Consider the following 12947-nt stretch of genomic DNA (forward strand, 5'->3'; position numbering starts at 1 on the left):
CCACAGAAAAGCTTTTTAAAAGCTAATTACATAAGACGTTTCATCTATTTGCTGCTTTTTTTAGTTATATAATGTTAATAGTTTGTTAGCTATCTTACTTGTATACAGGCCCGTAGCCAGGGGAGGTTCTGGTGGTTCGAATGACTTACCCCCACTAACAAAGGACCAATATATGTCCCATACATGAGTTAATTTTTCTTACTTTGACTGTTATGCCATCATAAGTTATCAAAATAACCCATCAAAAAAAAAGCTTTAAGACAGGTCTCAAACTCAATTCATGGAGGGCCGCAGCTCTGGAGTTTTTCTCCAGTCCTAATCAAACACAGCTGATCCAACTAATCGAGGTGTTCAAAAGAGTCATGGCCAGAGAAAAAATGGTTGAGCCTGCTTTCTCTCAAGGTTTTTTTTTCTTCTTTCACCTCGTCAATCTGTGAAATTTTGTTCCTCAACACTGTCGCCACTGATTTGCTTGGTTTAGGACTTGTGGAGCTGCGAATTGATGGATTTGCTGTTCAGTGTTGGGACTTTAAGCAGTGAAAATTAAACCACAATGAACTGAACTAAACTGGACTGACCCAGTTTCAATTTACTAGTACTTATGTTAAACTGCTTTAACACAATCTACATTGTTACAGCGCTATAAATAAATTTTAATTAAATTGAATTAAGTCACAAGCACATTGATTATTTGGATCAGTTGTGTTTTGATTAGGGTTGGAGCAAAACTGCAGTGCAGACCTATGATTTAAGACCAAGCAGCATCAAGTAAAGTCAACTTTCACTGTATTGTTGTTATTGTTGAGAAAACATTTAATAAGTTGCTTTATTCTAAATCTTGGACCTTTTCTTGTAAGAAAATAGGATCAATAAAAAGTTGTTAAGCACCAAATGCGGCCCATAATATTACTTATTATTGTCATTATCAAATTTCAAATGTACTTTTTGTTTTACAAGCGAAGCTAGAAAAACCATGAAGCTCTTTGTTATTATATTTATTTATGTTTTTATTATTTAAATGGCCAAATTCTGAGACTGAGGAAAGCTGAATGTTCTGGCCAGTTTGGGATTTGCCTTGTAAATGACAATAGGCCCCAGTTTTAAATTTAAAACATATTGCCTTTTCCCCTTGTGATATATCATAAAGTAGCTTAAAAATAAGTAGCCTCTTAATATTTCTTCATTCTAAATGTTTAGAAAATGTTTTGATACATCAAAAAGTGTGACCACATAACAAGCTAATCCAGCAAAAATGTGCTTAAAATCTGACTAAAATGCAGTTTTTAAACCTAATAATTAAATAAAAAGTGAGTCGAATAACTACATAAAAGTCCACTTTTTTTAGAAAGAATGAACCACCCCTTTTCACAAGGCTCGCCACGGACCTGCTATAAGGCTATCTTAATGAAAGCTCAAACAGAAGTGTTTACAGCATTTTGCTCAGTTGAGGTGTCAGTAACGTTAGTCCTATCGGTGGCTATAAATGCTTAAAAAAAACTCCTCCTAACGTTCAACTAAATTTATCAGAGCAATTTTTCGACTGTTAAAACCACTGACTGTATTAAAAACATCTCAAAACGAGAGAGAGCCTTGCTAAAACTGTAAACGGAAGCATCATTTACGGCCTGGGTGTGTTGCGTGGATGTGTCTGCTAAGCTGTCACTCATCCAGCCCACGGAATTGTATCCAATCGAAGCCGCGCAATCGACCCGCGTTGCAGTTTATGGGTGTGTCTAACGAAGTGGGCGGGGACATCAGGGCACATAGTGCATTTGCTGCGCGAACCGACCTGAAACGGAGGAGATACCCGGCACCAGGCCCTCTGCTTAACATCAAATTTGAAGATATTATTTTAACTTACAGTGTTTTTATAAAACACTGTACGCCACCCCGACACTATAGGCACCACGGATCAGCCCAAAATGCCAAACATAAAAATATTTAGCGGTAGCTCGCATCCGGATCTGTCGCAGAAGATCGCGGACCGACTGGGACTCGAGCTGGGGAAAGTGGTCACCAAAAAATTCAGCAACCAAGAAACATGGTAAGTTATTTACAGTGCGAACTGCAACACGCTTTCACTTAATGTTTTGGCTAGGGTAAACGGAATGGTAAACACATGGTAACCGTACTTTTTTTTTTAGTTTGTAGTTTTATGATTGGCAAGATGTGGTTTGGCGCAATACGAGTCTCAAAGCAGCGGACTCAGTTTCCCAGAATGCACATAACCTAAGCACGTGACTGTGGCTGCTAATGCTAATTTTAAACGTCCTGTCTGGCCTTTTCTGCCACGTGAGGAGTCATGCCGCTTATAAATGTGCGCGCGTGAAGTGCTGCCTTGTTGTTATAACGCATATTTAATGTATTAGTGTTAGCTGTATACTGTAATACACTAATGCGCATGTTAACATTAAAATAAGATTACACAACCACTTCTATACCTTGACATAAATACACCACGCTGGCTCTGGTGTCTGCGTTTATGTAATTGACATTTAACTCAAGATGAGTGGAAGACTTGTGACCCCAGGAGAAACAAAATCAGCCTTTAGCTCTTTATCAGTGATGAATGCAACCAGATTCTTGCAACTCTGTAGTTTCAGTTTGATTTCCAGTAGTCAACAGTCTGATCCTCATTGAACATCAGCTCAAATCAGATAGACCCCCTTAATCAGGCAGACAGGTATAGATTTCTAGTGCACTTATCATCTTGAGTGACGGAGACTCAGACTTGTGTAATTTTGTTTTGTCTTTCTGCAGTGTAGAGATAGGAGAGAGTGTCCGTGGAGAAGATGTCTACATCGTCCAGAGTGGCTGTGGCGAAATCAACGACAATCTTATGGAGCTGCTGATCATGATCAATGCCTGTAAGATTGCATCGGCATCCAGAGTCACCGCGGTCATTCCTTGCTTCCCCTACGCTCGGCAGGACAAGAAGGACAAGGTGGGGGTGAGGGGAACAGCTTGCTTATTAACACGTAAACACAGTAACTCACATATTAACCGCATCACTGTTGGTGGATCCATGTGGGCTCCTTTCTGTAAGTCTTTCTTTTGTAGTGTCACTGTGGTTTTCTTGCTTGGCAAATAAATATGCATGGCTGACCGGGCTCGCTGATTCCTCCTCTTTTCTTAATAATGTGTTTCGAGGAAGTGGACATCTGTTTTGCTTGATTGCAAGTGTATATTTATGAGTGAGAGCTTTGTCTTTAGAGCCGGGCTCCAATCTCAGCCAAGCTGGTGGCCAACATGCTGTCTGTAGCCGGAGCAGACCACATCATCACCATGGACCTGCACGCCTCTCAGATTCAGGTACAAACAGTGAAATACTTGGCCTCCAAACATGAGTTTAAAACAATCCCTTATCTCGCATGAGCAGAGAGCAGTGGCAGGCCTGCAGTCGGGCCTTAGCAAAAGTGGGCGGGCTTTAAGTTTCTTCTGGGTTTTATAGTTGTGAGACTTGGATGCTGAATGTTTTATCAGGGTTTGCACAGCAATTTCCACAAAACCGAGCCCATAACACAACTGACTTTCATTTTCATAAAAAATACGAAACATATTCTGTCTCTTTTGCTGAATATCAGTTTTAATTATCAATTATGGCCATTATAAAGGCAATCAATAAAGCAGGGCTGCAACTAACGATTATTAATAATCGATTAATCTGTTGATTATTTTTCAGATGAATCGGATTTTAAAAAAGCAAAGCATTCATTTCAAACCCTTTGTTCAAAAACAGAACTAAAATCTTTAGAACGTGCACAAACATGTTGTGCTTAAACATCCTTGAGCTGTTGTAATAAAAATAATAATAATAATAAAAAAAATTGTGTTGTCTTGGTTTTAATTCAAATATTTAAAAAATCTTTTAAAAAACATGATGCATAAATTTTTTTTTTGCTTAATCAAATTATTTGCCTGTGTGGTAAGAAAAATTATCTTAATGAGGTGTTTTAAGGATCTTAATGTTTTCATGCCATTTTTCTTGTCTAGTCTTGATTTTAAGATTTTTTTTTAGATATTTGGACTGGAAACAAGACAAAATTACTTTGTAAGAAAAGCTTGTTTTGCAGTGCAGCTATACATGACAACAGATGGAAAAATTAATGATTCAAAATAGCGATTGAAAAAAACCCATGTTTTTAGCCTTGCTATGCAAAGTAACTCTACCACAGCTGCTTTACTTTTGTTATTAACCCTTTCACTGGTGAGTTTAAAAGATTCTATCTGGCCCCGGGAGTGAGTTAGGCGATCATTATTTTAGAACGTTAAACCTTAATGTTTCCATGGCTACGCATCATGTTTGTCACGTGACATACCACAGCCACAATAGTGCTATGACAGATGTATCCCTTTTATTATGCTTTTCTGTTTTTATACCAAATATTCACATGCTTCCTCATGTCATAAACTACCTGAAATTTCAATTCACAAAAACGTGTAAGAGTTTTTGTTCTTTAAAAGAAGTATAAATGATCGTGATCTATAACGGGCATCTCGCGCATGCCTCAGTCATAAAAGCAAAACATGCAGGGTTCAGCACGTAAATTCACCAGTTATTTCCAAAATGCATGCAAGCAAGTGGCTGGCCAGCTGGGAGAAGAATAGTGAACTTTGTTAATTTCACTGTGTATCTGATATGAATAAAACGCATCGACAAGTTATATTTGAATGAATTGTTATACTTCCATAGACTTTCTTGTGTGTTTTACTAGCAAATGTATTGTTTTACTAGTACAAGTGTATACTTGCATGTCTAAAACATAAAATAAGCATTGGTTGGTTATAAAACACTGCATAATTGTGATATGACACGTCTTTCTCTAGCTCGGCGCCAGCCAATGCAGCAAACCTTAGTTGCTGGATAACAAGTAAACACTAAACACCAGCACCAGGGACATTACGTTCCTCTCTTCAAAACAAAACAAAAGTAGGATTCTGTAGTTGCTACCTTCCTCGCCATATATCTTTCTTCTAACGTTCCCTCCGCTTGTTTTTTTGCTCCATCCTGTCTATGAGACGCTGAACTCTGGTGGCATCAGTGCGCGATAGAGGCAGAGTGCGTTCACTCCGCGCTTAACTAAAGTTGTTTTAATAATTAAAGATTGCATGACATGAAAAATCGATTCATTGCCAACGCTTTTAGTAATCGATTTTAAGCGATTCGTTGTTGCAGCTCTACAATCAAATGTTAAGAATTTGTGCATGTACAGTAGTTACATAAATTAATGCATTAACTTATCAGGCCTTAGCAAAAGTGGGCGGGCTTTAAGTTTCTTCTGGGTTTTATAGTTCTGAGACTTGGACGCTAAATGTTTTATCAGGGTTTCCACAATTTCATAATGGAATTTTATAACTTTTATTCCAAACATTTAAATTATTAAATTATTTTATTTATTATTTATTTATTATTGATTTGTCCAAATCATGGATTTTATGAATTTTTGTTTGTCATTTTTAGTGTTACTTGTCATTAATCAATATGCTAATTTAATCAAATCATTTTCATATTTTTTCTTTTAATTTTAGGACAGAGAAATTTAGAAATTTCATCAGAGAATTTGACTTTTGGTTTACAATGGGAACCCTGTTTTATGCTTCTGTTCAAGACATGACTTTAATGTGTTTGTGTGTTAGGGTTTCTTTGACATTCCGGTTGATAACTTGTATGCTGAGCCAGCAGTCCTCAAATGGATAAAAGAAAACATCAATGAATGGAAGAATTGCACCATTGTGTCTCCTGATGCCGGTGGAGCGAAGAGGTGTGTTTTCTCTCTTCTGTCTGTGAAACATTGGGTCTCATTCATTGATCTTGTAAACGATATCTTTATGCAAAGGCTTTCATAAACGATTAGGATTCATCAATGAGGTGAACAATAAAAGGATTTTAAATTAAAGAAAATGTAGGAATTCGTGAAATCACTCAATTTCTGTTTACTTAAAGACATTAAAAATGTTGAAGTTTAAAGTTTTATATTAATGAATTTATATTTAGGAATATTAAACTTAATTTGTATGTCCATGCATAGATTGTATGGCATCAAAGACTTTATATTTTCTACCACACATTAAAGTTTAATTGTATAGTTTTGACTCAAAAAATAGGAATTGCTTTATATTTTACTATGATTTGCAGAAGACATCCACTAAAATGTCATTGTTTTATGCAGTTTCAGTATTAAACGGTTTTTATACCAAATAAGTATATTAAGGCCATAAATCGTCATTTAATGACATATTAAAAAACTTGTGGGTCACAGTGTATTCCCAGTATACTAATTAATTATATTTTAAAATCTTTATGCTAAATTGCCACCATCCTACAACCCATCCTATCCTATTTTACCAGTTTGGAATCAAAATGTTTTTAATAAAATGTAATCTAGTACATAAGTTTAGGTTAGAATAAGTTGATGTGTCGGGTTTATATAAATGTTATGCTGAATGTCATTTGACCCATGTTTTTAACATTTGAACAGAATCTATTGAAACATTAAAGGCACTTGCATTTAAAATGTTTTGACTTATGCACTTGGTAAATTTAATTAAATTGATAATTTGGATTGTTATTTTAGTTGTAATTAAAATCCTTTTTTCTATTATATACTTTTAATATAAACTGTAATTTTAATAATGTAGTTTTGTTTTTTAATTAGCTGTATGACCCCGACTTCACCTAATTTCTCCATGTTTGCTGAGAGTCACCTGACTCTAATGGAAACCTCCATGGAAATGGTTTGAATGCGTTTTATACAAATGACTAAACTCAGGCATGCGGTTGTGAATTTAGAGTAGCTCAAGTTCATTACATTACAACAAGGTTAAGAGCAAATTACTCTCCATACGCACATGTTGGGAATTAGTTAGAAGATTTCTGTGAGAAGTTCTCCTCTTTAACAAATCAGATAATTATCTTATTATTTACTGAATGAGACCCATTATCTTTTTCAATCTTTCCTCTCTTCATTCTCTGTCACTGTTGTTTCACACAGTTTTCTGTTTATCCTACTCAAATTTATTTATTTATTTATTTATTTTTGTTAAAAAAAGTATATGTTTTTGAGTGTTGGATTACACCTTGAACTTTCAGGTTCTAAAATATGGTGAAGTGTAGTTCATAAAGTTGCTCAGGCTCTTGAAGACAATGGACGTGTGTTTTTTTACTCTTTTTAGGTGTGGAGGGTAAGGAAATGTCAGGTTTTCTTGTGTGTTTATGTGTGAGTGTGTGATTCTCCACTAACAGTGGATGCTTGGCCTAAAGCTTCAGCTGAACATTATAGTGGTGGGCATTTTTTCAAATCAGTTTGGAGCCTTTTAAAGCTTGGCTAATTTAATCATGCTGATTACACCATGTGACTTGTTTCTGGATCAAGGAAAAACGCCCCCTTTTGTAACCATTTAAAACACTGGATTGAGAGAATGAGGCTCCTCCGTTTACACTAATACATTTTAGTTTTACTCAAAAGTTTTCTTACGGTTATGCCTTTCGTCCACACTACCACGGAGTTTTCGAGCCCGGAAAACAGTGTTTTGGAAATACTGAAGATGCCATTTTCGTTTTAAAATGCTGCTGCTCCATGTCATTGTGGTTGGGGAAAACCGATTGAAGCTTTTTCTCAATATCAAGTGCACAAAGTTCAGTCTTGCATTCTTTCCTTGTAAGTTCAGACTTTGCAACTTTGATTTGGAAAACAAACTCCAGAGGACACGTCGGGTAAATCTTCAAAAGGAATAGTGTACTTTGTAATGTCATTCGCATAACTTTGGCTATCTTAACAATAAAATAAAAACATGATATAAGAAACTGCCTGTTTTCATTTTGATGTTAACAACAATAGACACCAGAAATGTTAAGGCGTCATCTGCACTTTATGCATGTTTATGACAAAGCGGAACCTATAACAGAATTGCCTCCTTTCATTTTCATTGAAAAATATGAAACCTGCTGAATATCAGTTTTAATAATCAATAATGGCCATTATGAAGGCAAGCAGTCAATCAAATGTGAGGATTTGGTGTACGTGATTACATAAATGAATATATTAACTTATCTTTCCACTCAATGCGTTACCTGAGAACAAGTAATAGATTCAAAAGACCAAAGAGTCGTTAGATAGAGACAAGATTATTAAATATCACGTTTAACAACTATAGTTAGATGAATTTCAGCTATAGATTCTTGATGAACTGTCCGATGTGCGCTGTTCTCGCCTGGGGTTTTGTGCTTAAAGCACCTGATGACTGCCTGGAGCTCAGATGGACGCATATCCTGCAGCGTATGCCTGAGAATGTGCGTTTTCATGGGTGTAGTGTGGATGCAGAGCATTTAAAAAACGCTAAGATGAAACGCCAGTGTGGACGTGTATTGTTTTCATTCTAAAGCGCCGTTTTAAAACTGAAACGTATTAGTGTAAATGGGGCCAGAGTGAGCTTATGCACATTGGAGTTTGTGCTTGTGTTTTTTTTTACTGTAACACTTGCGTATTTGGGTTCTCTGTGAAGTGTGCAGAGAAGTCTAAATGCATCTATTTTCGTTTTTTTCTGTTGAATGTTACTTAAAAAAAATGCATGTTCGTTTTTTCAGAGTGACATCCATTGCGGACCGGCTGAACGTAGACTTTGCTCTGATCCATAAGGAGAGGAAGAAGGCCAATGAGGTGGATCGAATGGTGCTGGTCGGGGACGTGAAGGACAGAGTGGCGATTTTAGTAGATGACATGGCAGACACGTGTGGGACAGTGTGTCATGCGGCTGACAAGTGAGGACATGCATGATATGCATTCACTTTCATGCTCAACACAGATGCATATTCAGGATTATCCTGCTAATCAGTCATGCTTTCATACAGCGTTTAAACTGCATGTGTGTGCCTCTCTGTCTTCTCTCAGACTAGTGTCTGCTGGAGCCATTAAAGTCTACGCCATCTTGACTCATGGCATCTTCTCTGGCCCGGCCATTTCTCGCATCAACAATGCCAACTTCGAGGCTGTTGTGGTCACCAACACAATTCCACAGGAGGACAAAATCAAACACTGCAGCAAGATTCAGGCACAGAAATTTATCACTTAAAAAATCATGATTTAGGGCTGGGTCATGAATTCTAGATAATAACAATCAAATTTAGAGATCGCTTAAAGACGTTCTTTTAATATTCACCTGCTTTTGGTAAATGTACGTTAGGGCTGCAGCATCGATATCGCAATAGATCATGATCATTCGCAATAGTCACATCACGAGTATACGCAATATTGAGTCTGGATTGTAATTATATAATAATAAAAGTGTTTTTAAGGCCGGTGACTGCTAGATTTAGAAGCATTCAGGCACAAGAAATTGCAGAATGTGCAGTATTATTTTACATTTGATTATTCAACTACTGTTTCCTTAATACTTTTTGACTCCTCGAAAAACAATCAAACCCTGTTTATTTATGCTTGTAGGTTGTTTCTTATATACTATGCATCTACAGAACCATCCCAATTAATCTAAAATGATAGTTCCAAATAGTTATTCAACACTTCTAGTTATGTTGTATTCATATTACAATATACATTGCAGAATAAAAAATAATGCAATGTTAAATTTTTCCAACATCGTGCAGCCCTAATGTACATGTTAAAAATGTGTATGAAAAACCTTAAATATAATGTTATTTACAAAAAAAAATTGTTAACGAATAGATTAAATAATACTTGTGTTTTTGTTTTTTATATTTATGTAATTTCATAATTCAAAATCAGAATTGAATGCAAACGTGAATCTGAATAGTAACAAGCACCGAAATTGGTGTTCATCTCTAAAATAGTTCATTTTGTTGACTGAGTTAATGGGTTAATTATGGGCTTTTAAGTAAAATTTAATTATAAACTGATTTCGAGAGGATCACATGCTTACGATTGATCACGGTTTTGTTCCGCATTAGCCAATACATGACTCACCAAGCAGACGATTCCTAAGTCGCATAAAGTCATCATTTTGAAGAATCTCCCCTTCCACCCCTGCTCTCCTTTCCTAGATTAGGCAGCACTGAGGCAAAGTGGTTAGCACTGTTGCCTCACAGCAAGAACATCACTGGTTTTAGTCTTTACCAGGCCAGTCGATTTTTCTTTGCGGAATTTACACGTTCTCCATGTGCTTGCGTGGGTTTCCCCGGGACCATCGGTTTCCTCCCACCATCTAAAAACATACGACTTAAGTAAATGACTAATCCAAATTGGCACCATAGACATGCTCCTAGTAAGTAGTCATCTCTTCATAGCAATCCCTAATCGGTCATTAACTACAATAGCCTTGGTTGCTGACATGGCATTAAATAAAAATGTTACATTACCATGTCTGTCAAACAGCAGGGGAGTTATCGAGATCTACTTGAGCTCTGGTGGGAGGGAGCTCCGGGCTGGTTACAGCTAGTCGCTGGTTAAAGTCCTTAACTGGCCAGTTGACGTTTCTGTGCGGAGTTTACGTGTTCACCTCGTGTTTGCATGGATTCTGCACTATAGTTAAGCTCTTAACCTGCAGTATATCTCTTTATAGCAATTTCCAATTTATCATTAGCCTGTAAATAAGAGGGGAGTTCTCGAGACCTACCTGAGCTCGCCCTCTCCTCTCACCCTGCAAACGGGAGGGAGCCCTGAGCTCGAGGATCTTCTGAGCTCAGGGCTTACTCCCAGGACAGCATGCCAAACACGCTTTATAACCAAACATCAACTAAGTCTGAACTCTTGAAGTGTTTTTAAAAAGAGATTTTATAACTGTGATGGAAAAGCAAAATTTTCAAACATCAAAGCTAAAAACTGAATTGACTGTGGTAGAAGCTGCGTCAGTCTTTTCATTGTTTAATAACTAAAGTATCGGACAAATGCCGACATGCAATGAATGTGTGGTGGCGTTTGAAGGTGTAAGACGCTGAGCACAGACGCTCTTGATCGTTCTGGAGGTCATTAATAAAATAAAACACTAATACTGAGATAGTTACGCCATTTTAGAATGGCAAAAACAACATTTCAGATGTTTTACAATGTGCTCAGCTTGCTGGTTTATCCATCTACACACATTTATTTCATCACATGACCTTTTTAATGCGTATACTGGAATTTGTTTGGTAAAAGTGTTTCTATCGTGGTTTGAGCATCTTTTCTTATCTAATAAAATATTTATCGTACTCGTATGTTTTTTTTTAATGCGCTTTTTTTGAAACTTATGCACATCATGGTGTTTTAATCATTTTTTATGCATACATCCAAAATGCTCATAAAAATAGGTGAAAACAGCTAATGTCATGCTACATTAAAGCAGCAATGTGATGTTTAGTGTTTAATTTTGTAAAAAAAATTAGGAGTTGAATGCTGAGCCTTTTTCCCATCAACAAGATGGACATGGCAAAATTGATCCCAAATTTATTCAGATTTAAGGCTACAAAGATTTGTTCATTCATCAACTGAAAATGTCAGACTAAAAGATCAATTTGGGGGTTTTAAGAGTCTAAATTGCATTATGAAAAATTTTAATTAATTAATCTAAAATTATCAACATTATTCATAACCCAGCTCTATTGTAGATGTCTTTAGCATGAGCACATTGTCTGATTTCATTTCTCTTTTTCCCTCCAGGTGATCGACATCTCTATGATTCTGGCTGAAGCTATTAGGCGAACACACAATGGAGAGTCCGTTTCATACCTGTTTAGTCATGTTCCCTTATAACACACACACACACACCTCTACACACGTCATCTCTTCACAAACACAATCACTGTGTACAATTTCATATGATGTAGAACTATTGCTGCGTGTGTTGAGCCATGTTCTTTATGAGTCTCAAGCGCGTGCCATTTATCTCGAGATATATTCTGAAGAGCGAATGAGAAGAATGAAAGCTAATGTGCCATATGTGTAGTTCTCTTTCTTGCTGCATGTGCTCACTCTCCTCTTCTTTTGACCTCTAAGAATATCACGTGTAACTCGTTTCTATCACATTTCACACCTAATACTAGGTTACATAAAATTTACTGCATGTTCGTCTGGACACGCTCTTGATTTCTGCCGTCTGGTATTAATCCAAAGAAATCAGTGAAACCAGTTATTAGATAACCCCCCTCTCTGATAATAATGGCAAATTCTCCTGTGATACTGGATGTTTCTTAGCTTTAAATGTAACTTAAAGGTACGATTTCTGAGATTTTGTAACTCTTTTTAGTTTCGTTGGAAGAACTAATTACTAACACAAGGCTTTATTGGAATAGTTGTATTAAGCCACTTTAGTTTGCCTGCCATTTTTATGGCAGCTGATGTTTATTTTTTTCTCTCAGGTTTCAGTTTTAGGTTAATTTCTTTCTCTTTTTCCATTTGCTTTAAACAATTTCATCTCTTCAGGGTCCTTTTGACAGGGTGAAAACCTAGATCTGAGTGGAAAAACTAGGTCACTTTTTTTTTTTTTTTTTTTTTTATAGTTGTGATAGTTTTCTTTTGTTTATGTTCATGTTTACAGTTAGGCAGCGTTTTTGTCTGCTTGAACACAGGTCTGTGAAGTGCCCTTTAGATTTGATTAAACACACTCACACACTTCTAAGTCTTAAGTGTGTTTGCTGTGGAATTGGCCCAAACAATCAAGACTGCTGAAGCATATTTCTGTTTCTTGCTTATATCTGTGTTGGTCTGCGAGTTTGTTTTTGGAGTATGTTTGTGTTTCTGTGCTACTTAAGCAAGATCTGTGATGATCAATTTAACAACCCAACAGCTTACACTGGAGCAGGAAGTGAGATGACGGCTCAATTTGATAGGTCTATGCTGTTTGCCTTAATGAAGAAAGAAAAACTGACGACTGTATCTTTTTCTGAATGCAGAATAATGAGTAAAGCATTTCATGTACAAACTTCACTCCTGCTTGTCTCTTTTTACCTTTATACTATTGATCAGGGGTGCCCAAACTCAGTCTTGGAGGGCCGGTGT

At 36.6% G+C, this 12947-nt stretch overlaps 1 protein-coding gene across 3 annotated transcripts; it reads left to right on the plus strand.

Annotated features, from left to right (window-relative positions):
• The first annotated feature begins 1751 nt into the window (after window positions 1-1751).
• prps1a (phosphoribosyl pyrophosphate synthetase 1A) lies at window positions 1752-12875 on the plus strand. 3 transcript variants are annotated; one of them, NM_001359894.1, is given in 7 exon segments: window positions 1752-2044; window positions 2761-2950; window positions 3214-3312; window positions 5638-5762; window positions 8585-8758; window positions 8889-9048; window positions 11610-12875. In NM_001359894.1, coding segments are annotated over 7 exon segments (963 nt in total). In that variant the 5' UTR covers window positions 1752-1922; the 3' UTR covers window positions 11703-12875.
• The last annotated feature ends 72 nt before the right edge of the window (window positions 12876-12947 follow it).

The sequence above is a fragment of the Danio rerio genome, chromosome 5, assembly GCF_049306965.1.
Source record: "Danio rerio strain Tuebingen ecotype United States chromosome 5, GRCz12tu, whole genome shotgun sequence".
Taxonomy (NCBI): Eukaryota; Metazoa; Chordata; class Actinopteri; order Cypriniformes; family Danionidae; genus Danio; species Danio rerio.